General features: G+C 35.3%; 1 protein-coding gene across 1 annotated transcript in view; it reads left to right on the top strand.

Moving 5' to 3' along the window:
* The window catches only part of SLC7A11 (solute carrier family 7 member 11), a 78,495-nt gene that overhangs the window by 34,145 nt on the left and 19,830 nt on the right, over positions 1-24,520 (top strand). The window contains exon 7 of the mRNA XM_004040391.4: positions 23,367-23,490. Within this exon, the coding sequence (XP_004040439.1) occupies positions 23,367-23,490 (124 nt within the window). The remainder of the gene's footprint in view (positions 1-23,366; positions 23,491-24,520) is intronic.

Genomic DNA, 24,520 nt, shown 5'->3' with positions numbered 1-24,520 from the left:
ATATCATTGAGATGTATAATGTTTGTAATCCTGCTCTTAGATTGATAAATCATATCTTGTGTTGATGAAAGCCAAGAAATGAATTGCTTTTCTTTGACCTTGGGGGTCTGAGATTAGCCACTTTGTCTATTAGCCTTATTCCAGTGTTCTTCTCACTTCATTTATTCCTTCTGTTTTGAAGAGCTGGAAATAGTAGACTTAGAGGAAGTCAGTAAACCTTGATATCATCAGTCATTTTTGAAAAACAGGCTATCAACACGCTCTGAATAATCAACTTTAATAGAAGGTTTAAATAATCAGAGTGTCATGTTTAATTAATACTTTGCCTACTTCCAATTTATATTAATTGATGCCTCAAAGTCATCACACCTTGTACCAATGAAAACTTCGAAGAAGTGAAACTTGGTTTGGGAAAAATGCCCAAAGACCTTTAAGGCAGTGTGATCAACCAGATTGGTCTACAAATGGTCCACAATCATGTTATTTGCATTCAGTTCAGATGCTGCCGTCTTAAATTCTTAGTGTATCTGTATTAATTCCTTATTGACTGTGTAATTCTTTACAATACTGTTTTATAAGGCCTATTGCTTGTAGGACAGTTTTATAACTGTTACCTGAGTAAAAAACATAAGAAAACAAAATAGGCAAAATATCTTGCCCAAATGTGTTGTAGCAAAGTTACATGACTAAAGAATGAAGGTTAATTGAAGCCTTTTATCTTGCATTTTGACAACTTAGGAATGCAGCTTGCTTTCCTTCTCTTTTTATTTTTTGAGACGGAGTCTCACTCTGCTGCCCAGGCTGGAGTGCGGTGATGTGATCTTGGCTCACGGCAACTCCACCTCCCAGGTTCAAGTGATTCTCATGCCTCAGCCTCCCAAGTAGCTGGAATTACAAGCATGTGCCACTATGCCCAGCTAATTTTTGTATTTTTAGTAGAAATGGGGTTTCACCGTGTTGATCAGGCTGTTGTTGAACTCCTGATCTCAAGTGATCCACCTGCCTCAGCCTCCCAAAGTGCTGGGATTACAGGCGTGAGCCACCACACCTAGCCAAGAATGCATCTTTCCATGAGAGACAAATATTCCTCTTTATATGCATTTAGTTTTCTAACTTAATAGTCGCTAGAAAATAACATATAATATTGTAACTGTATATGTGCAGATTACAGCAATATTGTATTCTGTAATCTTTTTATTACAAGTCAATGTTATCTACATTCTTAGACAACATTAAATATTATTTTAAAGAATATTTCCAAAGTTTCTACTACAAATACTCAAGTTATATGTTTTTAAGATATGTATTAATTTATTTACAAGTTTATAAACATATTCCCTGTGGCAAAATGAGGCATCTCTTTACTAATGACAATATGACATCATTAGAATTATCTTAAAATGTGACACTGCTTTTCTTCAATTGTTGAAATAATTGATACCTAAATTAGAATCCCTCTGGGGTTTTTTTTTTTTTTTTTTGCTTTTCTTTAGAAAATATACATAAAGCTTGGTGAATCCATTTTTAAATATGTTTCACAGTAGAAATAGAATTGTGCTAGTTGAGCCACTGAGGCAGACAAAAGATCAGTATTTGGCCAGATGTCACAGAGAAGAGATGATTCTGTGTTCAAAGAACAAGGTCACCAAATTGCTCTTCCTTGCTTTTGTTCACTCTAAAAATTTCTCACTAATAGGACATGTGGTTGATGTACCTTGGGATCAAAGTTCTTGCATTTCTCGGCATCACATATGCATAAAAAATACATTTTGCCCAAAGATAGTTTGTTCATATCAGGCTGAAGTGTCAAATAAGTGGTGCAGAAATTATAGGATTATATTATAATATTTTATCATGGGGTAATCAAAGAAGACAGATATTAATCCTTCAAGTGCTTTGTGGAAGCCATTTAGCTTTTCTTTCTTTCTTTTTTTAATTGTAAGGATTCCAATTCCACTATGAGGCAAAATTTGAAGGGCAATGCTTTACTTTCTTTCATAATAGTTGTTTGAAAGTTCTAATTTTAATCTCATTGAGTTTTATATTTTGAGGCAATATATATAAATCTTTTGAGGCCATATATATATAAATCTCATTGAGTTTTATATTTTGAGAACAATAAACTCTTGTTTTAGGAGCAACAACAGTGGCTGGTTTAATTTTATCCTATCTTTTTGTTCCCTTTAGCTGAGAGAGAGGGAGGGAGGGAGAGAGAGGGAGAGGGAGAGAGAGAGACAGAGAGAGAGAGAATACAAGTGGTGTGATGAGTAGAATGATAGAATCACAGAATTTCAAAATTAGAGGGGATCTTGAAGACCATCTAATCCTTTTTAACCAGATGCAGAGATCTTCTCTATAATACCTTTACACAGCAATAATTCATGTATGATAAATTGAGAAACTCACTGTTAATATAACTTCCTTGAACTGGGCTATCAGCCTTTTTTACTTCCTTATGCTGGTTAGCAACCTGCTAATTGCTATGACTATTTCAAGCCTAGATAAATTTTTGGTTAGCTGGCATAAAAGATGGGTCAAATATTTTGACTGCAATAGATAACAACCAAAATGAGAGTTAAATAAAATACATCAGAGATTCCAGAGTTAGAACCCTGTTATCTGAAAAGAAATACCTTCCATAATCAGAAGCATTAAGTCAGCCATTATATTGTCTCCAGCTTTTCAGTCCACACTTACATAGCACCCCTCATTCATATTCTTATTTATGCACATAAGCTACCTTTGTTCTTTTCTATATGTCTGGATTTGAAAGTTAGGTGATTGTGACCAAAATGAGGTTCACAAATAAAGCTTACATTCTGTGTCATACTTGGTGAAAAACTTCTTAGACAACTAAAATCTAGCCCAAGGCCTGGTGCTGTCTGGGCATTCATGCAGATGCAATGTTGTTTAAGATTCTCACTGAAATAGCATAATGTCACATGTAGTTCACTAAGGGTAGAGACAAGATGCATTCAGGTTATTATATTTACACACACCATGCACTGAAATCATTTTGATAACTTTATTCTAGTCACATTCAAACACTGACTTAGATTATTGATCTACTCAGGAAAATGAGCAACTTTTGAATTTGGATAGGCACAAGCTAAAACTGTATTACCAATGTAAACATCTAAAATGAACCAAATGAAGTTGAGACTTTCCAGTGAAAAAAATATTTTCTTTACTTCTATGAACTATAGAAACATCTACTTGCTGAGTCTTTGAAAATAGCACTGGTTCAGGAAATCAAAATTCTAATCCTGTCTCTTTTTAACTAGCTGTTTGACCTTGGACAGACCTCTAAATTGCTTCCGAATCTTTGTTTACCAGTTTTAAATGGAAGATGATAATCCCTATATTATAGTTCTCATGGGGTTGTGAGGATAAAATATGTGAAATTCAAAAATGTTAATGAGCTCTGCAAGTAATATACAAACACCATCTGCAACCAAAACCTATATTCTTCAAAGATTAGAATATTTTATAATCTTTGAAAAAATTAAAGGATTAGCATAATTGTTTTATGAACAGGGAGTGCCTTTTCACATACATGACCTATTAATCAGCTTGAAAAGTTGTTCTGCATCATCAGCAAAGTACCCAATTATTAGTAGTTAAAAGGTTCAGAAGATGATGAGAATCGCTATTTATTTTATAGTCTACTAACCTCCCTCAGGTGACAATATGCTCACACATCGTAATCAGAATGAATTCCTGGCAGATTTTTTTTTTCTTCTTAACCAAATATTTGTATGCTCACACCCCTATTGTCATCGTCACTGTTGGCTGGTTGTGCTGATATAATGGAAGGACTGTTTGCGTTTCTACTGAAGTCACCTATTTTTAGGTTTACTATCTTACCAAGAAACTCCTTTACGAAATCTGACAAACAAGATCTTGATCTGAGTGGCTGGCATCATGTATTTTAATATTTTATTTTTACTTTTTCTAGAAAAGGAGCTATTCTGTTGATACAAAACAGAAGAATACAAATACAAGTTCACTCCCAGATAATTTTTATGCATTTTTGCTTAATTTAAAAATATAAGCCCATTATTAAAAATACAAACAGTATCTGCTTTCTGACAAGTAGATTGATTGCAGCGTAAAAGTAGCACCTCAGATTACTTTTAATAACATGTTGTATATTATCTTCATTCTGCGCTGTAGAAAGCTGAAGTTCAGAGTAGTGAAGTAATTTCTCATGCCCATGTAGTTAGCCAATGAGAAGACCAGAATTGCAATCCATGTTTGCCTGGTTCTAGAGCTCATACTCTTTCTAACATGACAGCTGGTTTTTGAGAAAACAAAGCTGATCCATGAGGGTACAAGGTGAATGGCTAAGGAAGTAATTTTGCTATGGAAGAGAAAGTTGGAGGAAGAGTAGAACCTAGAAGAGTAGAACAGAGAAGTGAAGATGTCTCGGGCAGCGGGTGAGCATATATACAGCCATAGAAGAATTGTTGGTTTTAGGGAATAGTATGAAGACTGTTTTGACTAAAGGAAAGGATTGTGAAGAGGAGTCAAAATCAAGATAGTAGTAGGATGTGGATAAGGGGATACAGCAACTCTTAGCCTCTACTATAAGAATTTTGCATCTTATCCAGTAGCCAATGGTGGGATGGAGGGTGGGAAAACTGTTGCAAGTTTTGAATCTATGGGAAGCAGTGCTTGGAGACAATTAACTTTATGACAATTTTAGTGGATTTTCCTCTTGTGATACATATGCAGTTTTTAAAAATTTATAGTCCATGAAGATATGTTTTAGTTTTATTTTGCATGTTTATTTTTAATAAAAGCAAGTAACTCTGTTAATTGCCTCATACACCTGCATCATTGCTAAAGTCAGACAATATGATAAATCATGTGGCAGAAATTATGGCAAACAGCACCATAATCTCCACACTGTCCAAGTCCAAAGATATGGATTAAACTGCTTAGAGAAAAAGGATGCATCAGCATAGTGTTTACGTACTATGCAAAAATATAGAGCTATCTTTTTTTAATGAAAAAGATACTATCATTTATTTTCCCTGACAATGGAAGAACAAATGGGATTTAATTAAATAAGAATATAGTTCATTTTAAAATTAAATTTATATTTCAAAAGCATTGAAATGGGAATTTGGTTAGGCATTGGAATTCTCTAAATAGAGATAAAAAGGATTGTTGTTTAGCCACAGTTTAGGGGATATTCAGGTTGAAAAAATGACAAACTATTGCCTAAATGTGTTTCTAGTTCTAAAATATTATAGTTATCTTTTTAGATTACTGAATATATGAGAACAAATGTAGGGAAGCATGCCTTACACCACAGACCTATTTTATTGGGGTGGGAAGGGAAGAAGGTGTCACATACTTTTAAGGTAAACGAAGTCCTTAGTTAGATTTTCCTTTTTCTTATAAGTGTGGTAAGGTCAAATAGAAATCTTAGGTCAGAGTTTCTAAATATTTTAAATAAGGTGTATTAAAGATCTGATTTTACTCATTTCGTATTCTAAGTGAAGGGCAGGTATAAGGAAGAGAGTAAAATAGCAATGCCAGTGCAGGATATGAGTCAGCCTGGGGACAACTGGTACTTCCAGGCACAGTGAGCATCACACTGGTGTTGTGAAGGTAGCTCTGCACTTGGAGTCAGGTGGCTACAGTTTTAGCTCTTGTTTTGTAAATATTTGATTTTATGTCCTTAGCTACATCTTTTGTCCTCTCTGAGCCTCTGGGTTATCGGCTGCAAAAAAGAAATGGTAGAGTAGCAAATTCTGAGTCTCCCTTCAACTCTAGCATGTTCTATGATTCTTGTCGATGACACACGAGTACCTAGTTTGACAAGGAGAGTACATCACTATGGGAGCATGGCTGAAGGGTGGAAATGTAAACAGAATATCTGTCTTAGGGACATTTAAGAAAAAGTGTCAAGAACATGAATCAAGAGAAAGGGATGCTATGGCCATTTTCCAGATCCCATGATGGTTAGGAGATTAGGCAGGACCAAAGTTTCCTTAGTTGTCTCAGAAAATGTTAAAAAGTTTGAATGGGTAAATGGAGGAAATGAGTCCAAATTGGCACCCTTTCAAAATGGAAACTGAAGTTATTACATCTGAAGATCTAGGATCATATCCAACCTATAGAATTGAATTCTACTTAAGGGATCACCTTAAGTAGAGTGTCTTGTGATATATGGAGTGTACCAGGAAAAATATAGATTTTAAAAATGCTTGTTAAGGGCGCCATTAATGTGGTATAATGATGAATCCCTAATCCTATTTACTACTTTTATTATATATGCCCACAGAAGATATAAAATGGTCTGTAGCCTCTGTGGTCCAGAAGGTTTATATTAGTCTTTTATTATGTGATTCATTATTTTTCTCAAGAGCATAGACATGTGGGATTGCCCATAAGTATCCATAGATGCAATTATATGAGAGGAATCTTTTCTGATGGGTCTGCTACATTTCAGTATTAGACATTCCCCATAATTTAGTTAGGATTGCATTTATATATTTCTAATATGCTGCGTACATAAAGAAAGAGAGGGAGTGATCCTTGTCATAACTTTCAAAAGTCTGCATTAATTCATTCCTTTTCCCAACTAAGTGGGTATTCTAATGCTTACCTTAAGATCATTGTGAGAATTAGATATAATTTATGGCTGTGTCTGACAATGCTTTGCTCATAGTAGATACTTACCTTAAGATCATTGTGAGAATTAGATATAATTTATGGCTGTGTCTGACAATGCTTTGCTCATAGTAGATACTTACCTTAAGATCATTGTGAGAATTAGATATAATTTATGGCTGTGTCTGACAATGCTTTGCTCATAGTAGATACTTATTTAATGGTAGATGGTTTGCTTTTTATTGGTATTAAACATCATGTCATTAGTTCATTTGTCACCCATAGGGACTATCTGATCAGGATTTCTGGACATCGGGAAGCTGTTTCTTTTCTTCTGTACTGCTTGACTGTTGGCTTTGACAAAACCCATTCTCACGAGGGAAAAGACACTCTTACTTGAAACACCCAGCCATGGGAAATGACAATTATCTCAGTCTCAGAGTTGAAGCATTTCTAATCTCCAATGCTGGAGGTTGTTTTTCAAGAACATATAATATTTTGATAATTGTTTTTCTAAGGAGACAGGCTCATAGTTTTTTAAATCACATGGTTTTCCTGGCTATTTAGTGCTGTACCATATTATCTTTCTTTCCCTTTCTTATATGCTTTCTCTTAAAATTATAGAAGTGGAAGAAATACATCTTTCTGTGACAAAAGCTTAAACAATAACCCATACTGATACATATTATTGAGAATGCAGTGATCAAATACAAAGGCCACTGTTTTATATATCAAGCTGTACAATACTATATGAAAAATAGTTCATGATATCAAGTTCATGGCATAGCATTAAAATAGGCCAAAATATGTAAAAACTAGAGCTTATAATATATAGCCATATAACACAAAATGAGATATTAAAGAATAGAATGTATGATTTTATGAGCAAAGTCATTTCTAGGTCCTGGGAGACTGCCCCTCGCACAATGCTTTTCTTGGTATCCCAAGTCCCACCTCTTCCGAAGAATCTCTTCTATTGGCTTTTCATGATGCTATTTCTTCTTCCTCCCTGATATTCTATGGTCATGGCCGTTCTCTAAGAGATAGATAGCAAAGGATTTATTATAGTAATGTCTCTAAATTTCAAAATGGTTTCAATTATCATATTACCGTGTGTACAAAGAGTTCTCTACTTGGTTACCTTCTTCTATTCACACATTGACTTGGCTTAGTGTATTGGACTCATTGTCATAATTAAAACCAGAATTAATTTGACCTTGAGAAAATAAATTATCAAGGCCTGTGATGTTAGAGTTAGGAGGGGAGGAACCATCAAAATTCACAACCCTTTTATTGTGAAGCTAATGAAATAGAAGCCACAGAGATGGATTAATTTGTCTATATTTATAAGTTAAAATCCTGATCCTTTTCTAGTACTCTTTCCAAATGCTTAGTGTTGTTGAATAGAAATCTAAGAAAGATGGCTATGGCAAGATTTTAGCCTTGAAATTAGCTGGGGGAAATGTAATCATTAGAAGTGACCTCTATGTCATTTGAGAATAGAACAAAACTGCTTTTAAAAATGTGTAAGAGCATTAAAATTTGCCTGCGTTTGACTTTCTAAAGCTGTTAGTCAAATAGATAATGAAAGAGGGTGCTAGGCTAGTTGAAGTAAGTTAATCCATTTCAGGTCGTTTACTGAAGGTCATTTGGTTAGAAGATTAAAATAGAAAGTTTACAATTAGGAAATGCTGAAATGTTAGAATATTATAAGGAAATAGCTGCTTTTTATTGTCTTTAACATCTTTACAGATGCACTGGCTCTTAAAATAGGTTAAATATCATGTGTGGAGGCAATATTTAATTTTTCTGTTATTGATATTGTCAAACAAAGTCTCACTTTCTATATTCTGGCCTGAGGCAAGTAAAAGAGAAATTGAAATAGAAAACAAGATTAACTTTGTTTTCAGCCAGAAAATGACAAAAAGAAATGAGGGAGATAGACAGCAAGTGCAGGTCATGATTTTAAGGTACTATTCTCTAGCTGCTCTGGGTCTTGTGGAAAAAGGTTAAATGTGTTTTAAATGTATGTAAGTGTTTAGCTATTTAATCCTCATAGTGCAGTGTCCTCTTGCCAAGGAGAAGTGATCAAGTGGCAAATGTTGGGGGAAAGCCACTAGAAATTGAACTCAATGATGTCTTTCTCTGAGCTGCGGAATTGTTTGTGTTTATGCCAAGTCACAACGTGGACTCTGAACTGCAGCAAGGGAGAAATCTTCAGTTTGAATACATAGGTGCTTTTCAAACCATTGAGTTTATGATGCAAGTCTGTGACTAGGCAGGGCAGGTATTTCCTGTTCTCTAAAAGATAGTGCTAGTTCTGCTCTATTGTTGCCATTTCTATAGCAATACCTGGGTGGAATTCCCTCCCTGCTTAACCCTGCCTCCTCCACTCCCTGCCTCTGATCTATGCGCACTTAGAAACACAGGATATCCTGATTATCCTGTTTCAGTATTTCTCATAATGGACACATATTGTTTATTCTATTTTTAAATGACGGGAACACAAATCTCTACCCAGTAGTTGTGGTCGATGATCCATTTAGTCAAATGAAGAAAGGAAAATTTATATGTATTCTGTACCTTATTGGAAGTCAAAGTAAAACTTTATGATTGTGGTAAGTATTTTCAGTAACAGTATATAGCATTTCCTCCTTTCTTTTAATAATAATAGATAAACAAATTTAAAATGCCAAAAAATTATGATGAAATTAAAAATCACCTGTAATATCTTAATCACATCAAATAAAAGTACTCACTGTTATTATTTTGATATTTTGTTTCCCCCACGGTTTGTGTGTGCGTGTGCATATATGTAGTGCATTATATTGCTTGAGATAAATGTAAATGTGCATTTTTCTTCCTAACTTTGGTGTTATATAATGTATTTACTTGTTTGTTTATTGTCTGATTCCCAAGGCCAGGGCTTTGTCTGTATCATTACTGCTGTATCCCTGACAGCTAGAAGGTTCTTCCAAGTGTGCCCTGCCATTTAGATTTGCTGCATCTCAAGCTCAACTCCAGCTCTTTCTACTTATGTGCTATAGATCTGTCTCACCGTCTTCATTTCATGTCGTTTTATTATATTTTCCTATATCACCTAGATGTTAGTTAAGAACATTTTTAATGCTAGTATAATATTTCTTTGTGGGGATGTGCCAATATTCTTGTGCTCATTTTCTTGTTGGACATTGAAAACATTCCTAATGTTTCTTAATGTATTAGGTTGGTGCAAAAATAATAATAATTCTGGATTATACATTTCATATATAAATCCTTACATATCCAATTATTCTCTTAGAATAGATTGCTAGAAGAGAATTGCTGTGTCAAAGGCAACAAACTTTAAAACGGTTTGTCTATTTCCAAGTTGCTTTCCAAAGTGGATATATTAATTTCCTCTCCCAATAGCAATAGCTAAGAATACTTATAGTGTTGGGTATCATTATTTTAAAAAATCCTGGTTAATTGAAAGGCAAAAATTACACCTCATGGTTTGAAAATGCATTCATTTGATCACCAGTGAGGCTCAATACTTCCAGCATTTTTAGCAGCTACATGTGGTTACCATTTTGGAGCATGAATATTGGGGATTCATCAGAATTCTTTGTATATTATGGGTATTGATTCTTTATCTATTATATTATTCGTAAAAAGTTTGTCCCAGTTTTTCACATCACTCAATTTTCTTTATGATCACTGCTTACAAAACTTGTGGTTTTGTTTCTATAATTTGTAGTTAGATATAATAATTTTTTATTTCTGTATTGCTATTATGATCTGCAAATTTTTACGTCCCTAGATCATTTTCATCTCACTCATATTTTCTGTTTGTTTGTTTTTCCTGTTTTCTTTTTTACAGCCCACTCTTTACCTTATCTGGAATGGATTTTTTTTTTGCACCTGATATAATATAGGCTCTTGACTTTCCCCCAATTTTCTCAATATCCCAGTATTAGCAAATAGTCATATTACTCCTTAGTTTATGATACTTACATTATATTATATTGATGATACTTTTTATTATATTTATGATACTTACAATATATTACATTGATACTTGTCATTATAATAATAAAATTAATATATTTTTATGTTATATACTAAGTTGTATTTCAAGGCAATCTATTCCACTTGCCTTTTTATAGATATATCAACCAATTACTATATAATTTTATTAAAAGTTTGTAATACTCTTTTTTAATCTGAAGGGAAAAGTAGCCTCAATTATTATTATTTTTCTCTGAATAAGTCAACATTGAGTATAACTTATATTTGCATAGAGGTCGTTTTTACTCTTAGCTGTTCACGTGGATGAAGAGAATCTGTATAGTGCTTTTAAATTTAAAGCTCATGGTGTTTCAAATTATCTTGGTAGTGTTATCTCTCACAATTAAATCTGCTCTATATAAAGATATAGTCCATGTATATGGCTGAGTCTTTTATAGTCCAAAAATTTATTTTTCTGTGTACTATGGTTTATTAACTTGACTTACTTTTCTTCTTTCAGATTTAAAAAATGTTAACTAATTGAAGTAACTTCCCAAGTACCTACTAATGACATTAATCTTCCTCTTTTTGTCTTTTGTTCTTTTTACCCCCAAATCCTATTAATACAGCAACTTTTTAATATGATTTTCTACTTTTCAGAATACTTCTTAACAACATAGCAAATGCCAAAATGTTAATGGAAGTATTAATGAAAACATGCAAAAAATATTTCTTTATGATTCTGATAATTATTGAAATTGCCTTAGATTAAACATGAATAAATTTAATTATTATATATGTATTCAAATAGTTGGATATATAATCCTGAGAAAGAATCCTTCACTACATATGTTATAAAAATGGTAATGAACACATTACCTAAGAAGTCTACACTAGAAATAATAAGATATCTTTTCATTCTTGACATCTTTCTTCTTTTTGAACCAAGTATCTGTAGAAAAATATTTGAATCAAATTTTAATGAAATTCTTATTAGAGGTTTGCTACTTTTCTTACAAAATGGCAATATTGCCAGGCACGGTGGCTCACGCCTGTAATCCTAGCACTTTGGGAGGCCAAGGTGGGCGTATCACCAGAGGTCAAGAGTTTGAGACCAGCCTGGCCAACATGGTGAAACCCTGTCTCTACTAAAAATACAAAAATTAGCTGAGTGTAGTGGCAGTTGCCTGTAATCCCAGCTACTCGGGAGGCTGAAGCAGAAGAATCGCTTGAACCCAGGAGGTGAAGGTTGCAGTGAGCCGAGATTGTGCCATTGCACTCCCGCCCGGGTGACAAGAGTGAGGCTCTGTCTAAAAAATAATAATAAAATAAAATAATAAAAATAAAATAAAATAAAATTTTAAAAAGGCAATATCAATGTAAGCCTATTTCATAACAAGTCTTTTTTTCCCCATGGTGCTTCATCCTCACTTGGTATATTCTAAATATGCATACACAAAACACAATTGTGTTGCTCTTTCAACTTCAGTCGTCACGGAGGGAGCTCAGTATTTTGACAAGGAATGTGAACTGGCTGTTGTATATTTAGAAGTGAGTCTTCCTTGTGCTCCTTTCCCTTCCAAGTGTTGACATTATTTCAGTCTGTTGCTATTTTTCATTGGCTGGTTTCTCTAGATTAGTGAGGCCTGATCCTTTCCATGGCACTCACACCCTGTTTGTACCCAACTCCCCACTGGTGGCTGCTGGCTGATCACACCATGCCGTTTTCGTGTTTTATGGAGAGATGTTCAGGTGTGGCTGCTGTGTTTGATATTAAATCTGAGATGAACTTCAGGAGATTTCCTGCTTTTTATTACAAATAATTTCGGCAAGGGGCAGTGTTATCCTGTTCATAAATCAGGTGTTCTCAGAGATTTAATAATTTAGAATTCACATGAGGATTTGGTGGAATAAACATTTCCTTTCTCTGTTAAGCTGCCTCTTAACTTTCTTTCTATTTTCCCCTTTCTCTTCACTGCTTCCATTTTTTTAAGCCTTCTTTAAGTCTTTGCCAAAAATAAAAATAATAAAAAATAAATAAAACAACAACAAAAGAGGTCAAAGAAGCCAGAAACCCTTTCTGCATGTGGTTACAAGACACATAAAAAGCAGAGTTATCCTTGAGGATGACAAACCGTCCTGACAACCCTTCTCAAAAATGTTTGCACTAGAGATTTAGAGGAAACACTTCAAGGGCCCTTAATAATGCTCATTGAATAGTCTTAATATTTTTATGGAATTGGTGAGTATGAATACATAAATAAAGGTGTTTGAAGAGACTATAAGGAGTCAGAAGATGTTTTAGTTTATCTTCATATTAAAAACAGTAGGTAATGGAGAGTCCCAGGGTGGGAGACCTACTTAGAAGAAGGAGGTAAGGTTTCTCTGAGGAGGGAGACTTTGATCTGAGAAAAATGGGGGCAACCATGTGAAGATCTAGGGGGAGCAGCATGCCAGGGAGAGGGTCCTCCATGTCTTGTCCTGTTTGAATTTTAGATTCCGTGAGAGGATGAATTTTTGTGTGTAGCTGATGTCTTTATCCCTTTGCTTATTATAATGTCTAGCATATAGAAGATATTTAACAAACATTGATTAAATGAATGAACTCGATATAAAGAATGTTAATAAATGCAATGGGAAATATCCTCCTGAAATTCAGATGGTTTTTAAAACATTTCTTGCAATAAGGTTTTGATAAAAGCTAAGGTTGTAAGATACAGTGACTTATGAAGACATTACATTAAATAATACAGTCAATGTATGTGACCTTCCAGAGGTCTGACCTGATCCCACAGGCAGCCTTTTTAGAATGCAGAAGAGTGAACAGATCACTTATCCTTTAAATGATCTTCTGTAATGATCATTATTTTTCAGCCAGGCTGACACTTTGAAGTTATAATGATGGAAGGTACTTTGATGTGCTGTACTGCTGCTTGAGGACAGAATCACATCTTCAGAAGACAGGAGAAGAGATTGTAAAGTTGGCATCCTATTCTCTCCTGTGAATGACAGAGCAAAATAAATGCAGAAACTTCCTTAGGATGCTCTGTTACATGAGCAAGTGGGCTTAACTGAGTTTTCAAAGAATTCTATTAAACAATCTTTAGAGATTAGCTTTATGAGCTAAAATTATTAAATAATGAACTTTCAAGAAAACGAACTTTAGATTTCATTAATTCAACACCCTTGTCAACTCATGGGGAAGTGTAAGTCCAGAGAGATTTGGTGATCTGTGTTTCTGCTAGTGATGGGGACATGACTAATGCCAGACTTTCCATAATTCTGTGAAATCAAGTGAATACAAATATCAGAGACAGAACTCCAGAGAAAAGATGTCACCAAAAGACAATTTACATTTGGGATGGTATATATAGATATTTTTCTTGGTTGTGGGAATTTAGAGTATAAAGCTGAGGGAAATGATGGAAGCAAAGAGAAATTAAGAGATGGACAATTTTATGAACCACTTTTGTTTCCCTTGGGCAGAGAGTCCCTGAGCCATTAGATAGTGGCACTTGACTTGAGAAAAATGTTCCTAAAGAGAGGGACATGAATCTTTGTAGTCTAAGAAAAGGCATTAGTAAATATAAAATGAATGCACAAAAGCTTATTTTTCAAAAGTTTTAACTTTTGAGCTGAAAGATAAAAGATCACAACATTTCCATTTCTGCAGGGAATATGAATTTTTATAAATGGACAGCCTGAGGAGAGGAGAGGGAGGGCTTACAGGAGGTTCTGCCATTCTGAGAGCCTTTGTGACCTTTTCAGGAAACTGTCAACTGTTCCAACCAGGAGTCTTCATCACCACTTTCTTGACAGTGACATATTATCTCTCTGAACTGGCAGGGTGCTTAGCCCATCAACTCTGTTTTTTTCTCTTTCCCACCTTTCCCTTTGCTCCTTTCAGCTGCTATGTCATGTCCTCTGTGGCCTTGGCATGTGGATTTACCACTTTAACTAAAGCCAGGCCATTTCTATTGGCTTCCCTATCAATTTTATACTTTCCCTACTAACGTTAGCTTCATTTGCTAAAATTATTTTTCCCTTAATTACCCTAAGAGTATGAATAGAGATTTATTGCAGTGAAAAATTATTTTCAATTTTAGGGTCAAATATGTGCATGCATACCTATATAATCATTCATATTTAGGCATTTTATAAAACCAACTCATCTATATTTTATTTATTTATTTAAGATGAAGTCTCACTCTTGTTGCCCAGGCTGGAGTGCAGTGGCACAGTCTTGGCTCACTGCAACCTCCACCTCCCGGGTTCAAGCGATTCTCCTGCCTCAGTTTCCCAAGTAGCTGGGATTACAGGTGCCCGCCACCATGCCTCGCTAATTTTTCTATTTTTAATAGAGATGGGGTTTCACCATATTGGCCAACCTGGTCTCAAACTCCTGACCTCAGGTGATCCACCTGCCTCAGTCTCCCAAAGTGCTAGGATTACAGGTGTGAGCCACTGCACCAGGCCCAATTCCTATATATTTTAAACTATAGGAAGCCAGCATTGGGTCCACAAAGTGATGTAAAGACATGACTTTGAGCATCTAGAACAGTGATTTTAAAACCTACCTCAACTACTGGAACACATCTTTCTTTGATAGAATGTCAATACATAAAACTAGTAAGAGAGGACTCATCTGGTTGAAATGAGTGAGAACAGGATAGTCTATAATCCCATTGCTTATCTTATATTCTAATTCCCAGAGCACCCTACTTGAAAGCCAGTTGTTTAGTTGATCACCAGATATCAAAGTGAAATCATCAATATTAGTTGCACTTGCCTTTGTTGGTCAGAAATGTTGGAGGCAATTTTGGGTGGTAGAAGCAGTAGTTCGTTTGGTGGGATTGAATGTCTCCATATTTACTTGTTTCATTTCTTATTATGCAGCAGAAATGTGATGGGACCTGGTTGTGTGTGTATAGTATAAGTGTTGTCAGTTCCTTCTAAGACATGTGTTTACTGTCTAAGGGAATTTTGAACCTCATTCCCATTTACCATGCCAAAGCATATATATCTATTTTATGTTGCCTTGTTTTTAGCATAAGAGTATATTTACTTAACGTTGCTTGTCTTATCATGAGTCCTTGGGCAAAACAAGAGGCAATTGTACTTTGTTCTTTGTTGGATGGGTGGCAATTTTCAGAAACGCAAGAGATTTTTAAATTTCAAAATAGCGAACAATGGGGTCTGTCTTTCCTCTGTTTTGGGGAAGTAAGAATAATAATTATTTTCTCTCCTAGCTTTTAAAGATGAAAATCAGTTTTTATTTGATATTGTAATTTAGGACATCATTTTAATAATTTTATATCATATGCTTGTCTCATAAAACAAATAATATACTATAAAATAAAATTTAATGAGGACCCATTTTAAGTCTTGTATAGACTAATTAAAAGCTACAAAAAAGTCTTGATATAATGAGGTCCTTCATTCTTTTATTAGTTAGAATAATGCTAGCTGTTACAACAGACAACCCACAAAATTTCAATGGCTTTGAACAATCAAAAGTTTATTTTTAAAAATTATATAACACTCCATTGTTGGTGTCCCTGGCCACCAGTAGGCTTTCACGTTTATTCTGTGACCCGTATTCCTTTCATCATGTGGCTTTGTCATGCTATAGGTCCTTTGCAACTAGCTCACTCAGGAAAAGAATGTCACAAGGTGACACACTTAACCACCTTGGTCTTCAATGGCACATCTACTCACATTCTGTTTGCAAGAATGAGTCACTTGCCCCTCCTAGATAAAAGAGGGGCTGGGAAATGTGGTGTCTGTTTTGGTAGCTGCTTCTCATAAATAACTTGTACTTTGGAAAGAGAAAACAGACTTTTGGTGAGTAGTTGGTTGTCTGAGCTGTAAATCTGAATTTTAGAAACACTATTATAAAAATCATTTACCGAAATGTTGCATTATCTTAGTGTTGTGTAGACCAAATCCTGAGGAAAATAATAAATTTTTTAAAAAAATTAAAAACAACCTAAGAGATACAAGAATTGAACATCAGTGTAAAATTTAATTTATTACTATTAAAATCTTTTGTGTTCTTAGTTTTTTAATTGCTATTTTATTTAAAACCAATTTTGCTTTGTACACTAGAACTTCCCTACAAATATGTTTGTGTTTATCCATGATAAATATGGATAACTGTAATGTATCTGGAAGACACACTCTAAGTCTTTAGAAAATGAGAAAAAATGAGATGCAGACAATGCAAATTTTTTGTGTGTATGAAATGCAAGCAAATGAAAATTTACTCTCAAGCTACATTTTGCTGAATAATTTTATTTAGTCATGAATTTATTCTAATAGTAGAATAAAAATAATGAATAGATAAAACTGCTTATATTTATGTTTCTGATTGCTTATTATTCCATATTCCTGAGTTGTGAGTTTTCATTTTAGTTCATTTTTCTGTATGGTGGTGGCTAAGAGTGACCCTTCTGGCCATTTTTCTATGTGGCTTTGCTGCACTTTTCTCCTTCCTTTATGCATCTCTGCACATTTTTCCATGAGCTTCCTTTAACCCTGCAGTCTTTTAATCTTTGTCTGTTCATTTCTTACATCTCCCTACAGGTCTCTCTGTCTTCTCTTCTTTTATGGAGTTCTTCATCTGTGGACAATGGAGAATGGTGAGATTTAGATTAGACATCAGTGGTATTGAAATTTAAAATGTCTCAGTGAAAACACCCATAGCCTTGCCGTGGTTCAGTAAGAAGCAGAGGGCAGGTGTTTGATGCTGGAAATCAGTGAGATCACTGTGCACATTTATGTAACAATATGCTCGGCCCATCACTTTGTTCAGCCTTGGTCCAGAATCATCATTAAGTATGAACATGAACCATAGACCTTTAAAAAATGTTCATAAATAGGCTTATTGAATGTTTTCTTCCTCTTGCTATATTTTTTTCAGTGACCACCTATGCCTTCCCTGCAACTATGTGCTATGTCTCTTCAAATACATTTCATTTATAATGTTTTTAATAGCCAAATTCCCACTCAGTAGAAAACTAGAGTTACCGCCATAGCACTAAATGACAATGAGGCAAAATCACTGAAAACACACAAAGAAATGTGTGTTCTTCTACAGATGCTCCCAGTCATCTGTAGTCCAATTTTTTTCATGTCTGGAAAACTGTTTTCTTGAACGCTTACTTGTACTTCAATCCCTGCTAGAAATGTCAGAAATCAGAGAGGCAGATAGGACAGTTCCATGTCAAGGGGTCTCTGGAGAGTTTAGTGTGAGCAAGAGTCAGGGAAAGTATGTCAAAATGTATGGAAGAAAACTCATGTGAATGAAAAATACGGATAGCTTTTCTTTGAAATGTACTCATTTACTTTTTTTGTCTGCAACACATGACTGAAGTTTGAAGGGTAGAATAAAATTAACAGCTGTGGTAATAAGATAGAGTACTTCTGCAAAAAAGTAAATTGGTGGGTTGAAAAGAGAGAAGTGAGAGATGTTTGCGTCATTTCTGGGTCAGACCTACAGAAAAGCTTTCAAGGTCTTTACAGGGTCACTGTAAAGAAAATGTGAAACAAGTATGATTCAAAAATAAATGCTTTGAATCAAAAGGTACTTAATATAATTATAAGTACTTTATGTTGAGATAAATTACAGCTCCATGTCAATTGTATGTAAAGAAATAGTCCCCAGTTTCCCTTTATGTTTTAAATCTTACATTTTAAGGTATTTGCCATTTTTTGTTCTTCTTAATTTTTTCTCTTTCCCTCCTTTCTTTTTTTCTGAATGCCAAGTACATTTGTTAAAATATTTAGAATTTTTAAATAGAAATGTGAAGCATCAACCATTTCTCTCCAGAACACACAAATGTAGGTTTTGACAGAACTGCCTATCCTCATGCCTAGCCCCACAGCACAAAGACAAGCTTAGATGCCCCGGGATCCATGAGTTCTGTAGTCACCATTCTATGTGTCCAACAGAGGGGAGTGTATATGATCTATTTGGACTTGCACAAATCTCAGAAGACTGTATTCATGTTATAAAATAATCTTGAAATATCCTAAATTCAGGCGATTAGAGAATTACTCATGTAATTCAGACCACTCATGTGGGCTGAATGTCAGAAATCCTTCTAACCTTCAGGTCTCCTTGACTTCTCTGGAGAATCAAGCTAGGTTTACTCATTTCATTTTCATAGCAAGGATCACTTTTAGCGAAAATGATGCACTGGAAACAATAGTCATTTCTGATGCTCCATGATAGAGTTGCAAAGCATGCTTTAAAAAATGCACCTTATTCTGCATTATTTGCAAGTTTATTTGTGGTGTGAATGTTTTTTCTACTATTTCTACTATTAGATGTGAAGAAAAATATACTTGGCTTAAAATGTGTCACACCATGACAATTAGTCTTCTAATATTTGCCTCATTTATATAAAATATAATACATGTTTGTCAGCATGTAAAGGTGCTGGGGGCCTTGTACCTAGAGTTAAAGCAGGCACAAAGCAGCCATGACATTGTGACAAGATGTACCATGTGTGTGGAACTTAGGGCCAGAAGAGGTGGGTTCTGGTTCCAGCCCTCCCGCTTACTACTTTTGTGACCTTGGTTATGTCACTCAACCTCTCTGAGCCTTGGTTTTCTTGTTTAAAAATTGCGGGTATTACTTCCTGTTTCCATGGGTTGTTGTAAATTTTGTTTGCACATGCTCCTTCTCCTTCCACAAATGATTTAAAATGACATGCATATATTTAAAGATAAAATAAGATGTATTTGCCAGTGCTTTGTAGATTATACAAACATAAGTTGCCTGCCATCATTATAGGGCCATTTTCATTTCTGGGGAAGCCTATCACTCAGAACAAAAATGCTTCTAAGCACATGTTTTAGAGACTTCCATTTAACAATTTCAAATAAAGCAAGTATGTGTGACATAGACTGGTTATAAGTGCCAATTTAAAATAAGCCCATAAGAAAAGAAGACTATCCAAGACCTTTTTGACTGAAGACCATTTACAACTAATAAAAATAGCAGACTCTCACATACTTAATGCCTGTTAATTGAAAAGAGCATATATGACAAAAAGCTGTTAGGATTAAGTAACTCTTGTAAATGGTATTTCGTTAGTCATAACAAACATGTACTAACATTTGAGAAAGAATAGAACTTAATTTTGTTAAGAGTGAGTCATTTTTACTCAGCTTAAAAATTATGCTTTGCTTTTGTTGCATTTAGGATTGGTGGATACCTCACAAGAACACAGAGGCTTTGAAATATCTGTGGCCTACTGGTTCCTTCCTCTAATTCCCTTCATTATCAAGTGCCATTTGCCTTAATCTTGGGTTACTAGCAATGCTATCTGCGCTGTGCGTCTAAAGCCTCCAGAAAGATTGCTCTGGCATGGCCTAATAGCTTTTATCAGTTCACCCAGTGGCTCTTACACTTTGATACTTGAAACCTAGAGTTAACTGTGTAGGGCCAAGCTCTTCTGAAGGAGTCAACTGCTCTCCTCTGTCAATAATGGCTGTTTATGCCAAAACAGCCAAGAGAGCCTCCCCACCCCCTTCCCCCTGTCAAAGTGAAATGGAACCTAAGAATGGAAGCTAGTGGCTATTTTGCCATACCCCAACCAACTTGCTATTGCTTAATTCCATCTAATTATCAGCTGGGCGTCGTGGCTCACGCCTGTAATCCCATCACTTCGATAGGCCGAGGCAGGAGGATCACTAGAGGTCAGGAGTTTGAGAACAGCCTGGCCAACATGGTGAAACCCTGTCTCTAATAAAGATAAAAAAATTAGCTGGGTATAGTGATGGGTGCCTATAATCCCAGCTACTGGGAGGCTGAGGCTGGAGAGTTGCTTGAACTCGGGAGGCAGCAGTTGCAGTGAGCTGAGATTGTGCCCCTGCACTCAAGTCTGGGCGACAGAGTGAGACTCTATCTTAAAAAAAAAGAAAATTTTTTTAAAAAAGAATAATTATAGAGAAATTACTGGATATGCTGTGCATTGCATCAAGATTAGACTCTCTCCTTTGTTTATATTTTAAGCTGTTATTTTTCTCACTAATATCTGTGTAGTATATTTGGCTGATAGTAAGATTGTTAGTCTGTTTCTGTTTATCTGAGGCATGGTTACCTTCCCTCCTTCTCTATAAAAAAAAGTTTTTTTAGGGAAATTTATTGTGAGCTTCTGTTTCTTTTAAATAATACATAATTTTAAAATTCTATTTCCCAAACAGTGAAACTATTTGAAAACATTCACTTGACATTACAATTCATGTTACACAGAAAAGTGATAAAAATCATGAAATCAGTTTGCCCCCTTCTTTATGATAGATAAAACTGTAGTGTTAAAGAATACATGAGAAATACTAGTTTGATAAAAGCTCTAATAAGCTTTATATTAAACAACTATGATTTTCCTTAAAAGTAATAGAGTTGAGGGACCCACATGCTTGAAAGTGAATACACTTTGGTGGTCCAAATGCCCGAATTTCAAGGTAGGGTGTGTATGCACCTGAATTCTGGGGCTTCCACTTACCAATTGTGTATCCTTAAATAGTTATTTAAGCTCTCGAAGACTTTATTTTCTCATATATAAAATGTGCTGATGTTCCTAACTCACAGAATTTTCTAAGGACAAAAGGAGACACGTATGTAAAGTGCCTAATAAAATGTTGGGCACATAGCAGCCCAATGGTAGCAGCTGCTTCTGTTGTTGTTATTAACAAACAGAATGAAGGGAAACCAACCTAGAAGGTTAGATTTTCTAGGATCCCTTCTGCTTAGATCAATTTAGGAAACGGCCCTCAGAGAGACTGTAATGTCTAGGCAGGAAACAGGCAGGGGGCTGACTTGGAGGAGCTGGACTGGGAAGATAAATTCTATGCTGGGAGAGCCACAATCCTAAATTTCAGACTTATTTCTTTCTGCTATTTTGCAGCATCATGTGATGTGACCGTACTCTCTGTTTTGGATAGGTTACTTCACTGCAATTAATAATGTCACTTCATTTTTTATTAATGGAAACTTTATATACCTTAAGCATATGCTTGCAAGGAACAGAGAGTCTTTTTCTCTTCTTCTTTTCCTCTCTTCCTCTCTCCTCCATAGAAAGAGTTTACTCCCCATATGGGGATCTTATAAAAGCTGAAAGGATTCAAGGTCAAAATAATACACTGAGTGGTTGAAAAGCTGTGTATACACCTTCATGTTCTCCTTCTTACCCTTTTGCCTTTATAATAGCCCTTCTTACAAAGAAACAGAATTCATCTTTAATTTGCTTTATGCCATTCATCCTTTCATATTTGATTGGCTCAGTGATTTTCTTTACTTAAATGTAGCATTTATCAATCACAACTAGCAGTGCATGTTATAGTGTTAACAAAATTCCACAGGACCCTCTTCACACTAGGGAAGGGGACCATCTGCTACTTTCATATTAGGATGTCAGGATTTAGAGGTCAATGTGTTTCCTCATCAAGGCTGAAAGCTTTGGGAATCGGGGGAAGTGTCAGGCTCCAAGCAGCATAATGAATGACAGTTGCTGACTGGCTAGGCTCGCATGTTTTCAACAGGGGATATCGCTGTTTGGTATAATGTGCTGGGACTTAAGTGTGCTAAACACACCCAGCTTGGGTAGTGAGGCAGGCTGTGCCTTTTCCCCCCTGATTCTGAACTGCATTTTCATCTTGGAAGAAATTATATTGAGGTCTTCATTAGTGGCACCCAGCAGGGTGAAGGCTCCGTGAGGGCTGATAAGCACTATGGCTGAAAAACGATCAGCCTTTGTGCAGGCAGTTGAAGGTTTAAGTTGCCTGAACTGGAGAGAGTCTGAAGAGGCGATTATGTTAAGCAAGTAATGTGTATTGGTAACATGGAATCAAATTATTAGGGTCAGTAACTTCCTGGCTTTCCCAGTGCATTAAATGAAGACATAATATTGCATTTGTGTCGGGTACTTCTTGATGCCACATAATGTCAGCACTGTCCGGTCGTCTGTACTTCACAGCATGTCACCTCTAATTTCATGGGATTATCTGCGCTGTTGCATTATTAGATATTCACGATCTTGAGCTTCCTTTGAACTCACAGCAGGGCAGTGCAAAGTCATTATTGTGAACACTTCTGTGCTTTCTTGTCTTATATACAAAATTATGGCCACATTTAGAAAGGTAGATATATCCCACTATCATACTTCCAAAAGTGTGCGTTTATTTGGTGGGAATGAAAGCTATTGATGGAAAAAACATTGAATGTGAAAAATGTTTTAAAGGAGTAGTGTTAGAAAGGTGTCAAGGCAGTGAATTAGTATTAGAAATGTTTATAGGACAGTGGTTCTCAAAGTGTGGCCTGATCAGCAGCCTCAGAATCACCTAGGAACACATAAGGAATGCAAATCCTACTGAATTGGAAGCTGTGGGGTGGAGCTCAGCAGTCTGTGTTTTAACAAGCCCTGCAGGTGATTCTGATGCATCTCAAGTTTGAGAAACACTGCTGTAGCATTTACGGAGTAGATGAATGACATAAATCCATATGTTCTGGGGTATAGCAATAGACAAGACAGACGAAGTATCTGCCCCCATGGACCTTATTAAGTTACAAAGGAATATGTGGTTTTTTGCCCTGATGAAATGTTTATACATACCCAACAGAGCCTATAATTATTGTAGATACCATTATATTCTTCATTTGAATTAGCCTGTTATTTTCTTCGGTATCAGAGAATGGCTAACAAAAGATAATGAATAAGTGATTCCTTTGTGCATTTCAGAACCATTCCCCTTGCAATATGTATATCCATGGCCATTGTCACCATTGGCTATGTGCTGACAAATGTGGCCTACTTTACGACCATTAATGCTGAGGAGCTGCTGCTTTCAAATGCAGTGGCAGTGGTAAGTCCAAGTTGGGAAAATGCCAATTGGAATTTAGGTTAATGAGTTGATGCAATTTTATAGTAGTTCCCTCTAGCAGAAAGTGTTTTGAAATTCAGTAATCTTTTCTTGACCTGAATAATAGTGAATATTTTAAAAATTTAGAGCATACCTTAGCATATTCCATTTAACTGATATATCTAAATTCCTATATGATTTCCCATTATTTCTAATTTCTTATAAAACAGTTTCACACATACATGCTTGAAAATCTGTCAAAGCTTATTCTCCCAGCATGTCTTTAAAGATAGGCGGACAGTTATTGAATCTAAATAAATGCATTTTTTTGTATGCAAATTACAATTTATTCTGTACACTTTCCTGTTTGTAAACTTTTCATATGCAAACTCAAAATCCTTTCCCCAAGTGTCACTTAAGACTTTTGATGTGGACCATATAAATTTGGTTTTCCTAGTATATCCTTTTGAATACTAGTCCTGCGATATTAATAAATTTAGGAAATACTGGGTTATTCAAAGTTAAACAGATGTTGTTATAATACTTCTCAGAATATTAAAGATACCAACGTTCATTTTAACTCCCTAAGAAGTGGATACACATAATTTTATAGCATTTTCCAAAATTTATTTGACACTAGGACCATCTTTGTCCCCAAAGATCATGTTATAAGACTGTTATTCTGTGATACACTTTTATTTTGCATAAAACTTAGCTAGTAAGAGACCATCCACTCTTGACCTCATAACGATGAATGGTGAAAAGTTAGGTTCCCATTACTTGATGTCAGTTCCTTTTAAAATAGTTAGTACTACCTCATATCAGCAGCATCTACAGGGAATAAATTATCTCATTTCATTTGAACCTGTGTATGAGTTCACTATATTGAAAAAGACTTCGACCACTGCTCTAAGTCCCACCAGACAATCAAATATACAAAGCTTATTGAAGTCAGGTCAGTCATCTCATCTTTTGAGACAAAGGGCAGCACTTATTCTTTGGGCATAATGTGGCCCATTAATTGCATAGCACC

The sequence above is a fragment of the Gorilla gorilla genome, chromosome 3, assembly GCF_029281585.2.
Source record: "Gorilla gorilla gorilla isolate KB3781 chromosome 3, NHGRI_mGorGor1-v2.1_pri, whole genome shotgun sequence".
Classification (NCBI taxonomy): domain Eukaryota; kingdom Metazoa; phylum Chordata; class Mammalia; order Primates; family Hominidae; genus Gorilla; species Gorilla gorilla.
This window is presented reverse-complemented; position numbering and strand designations above follow the sequence as displayed.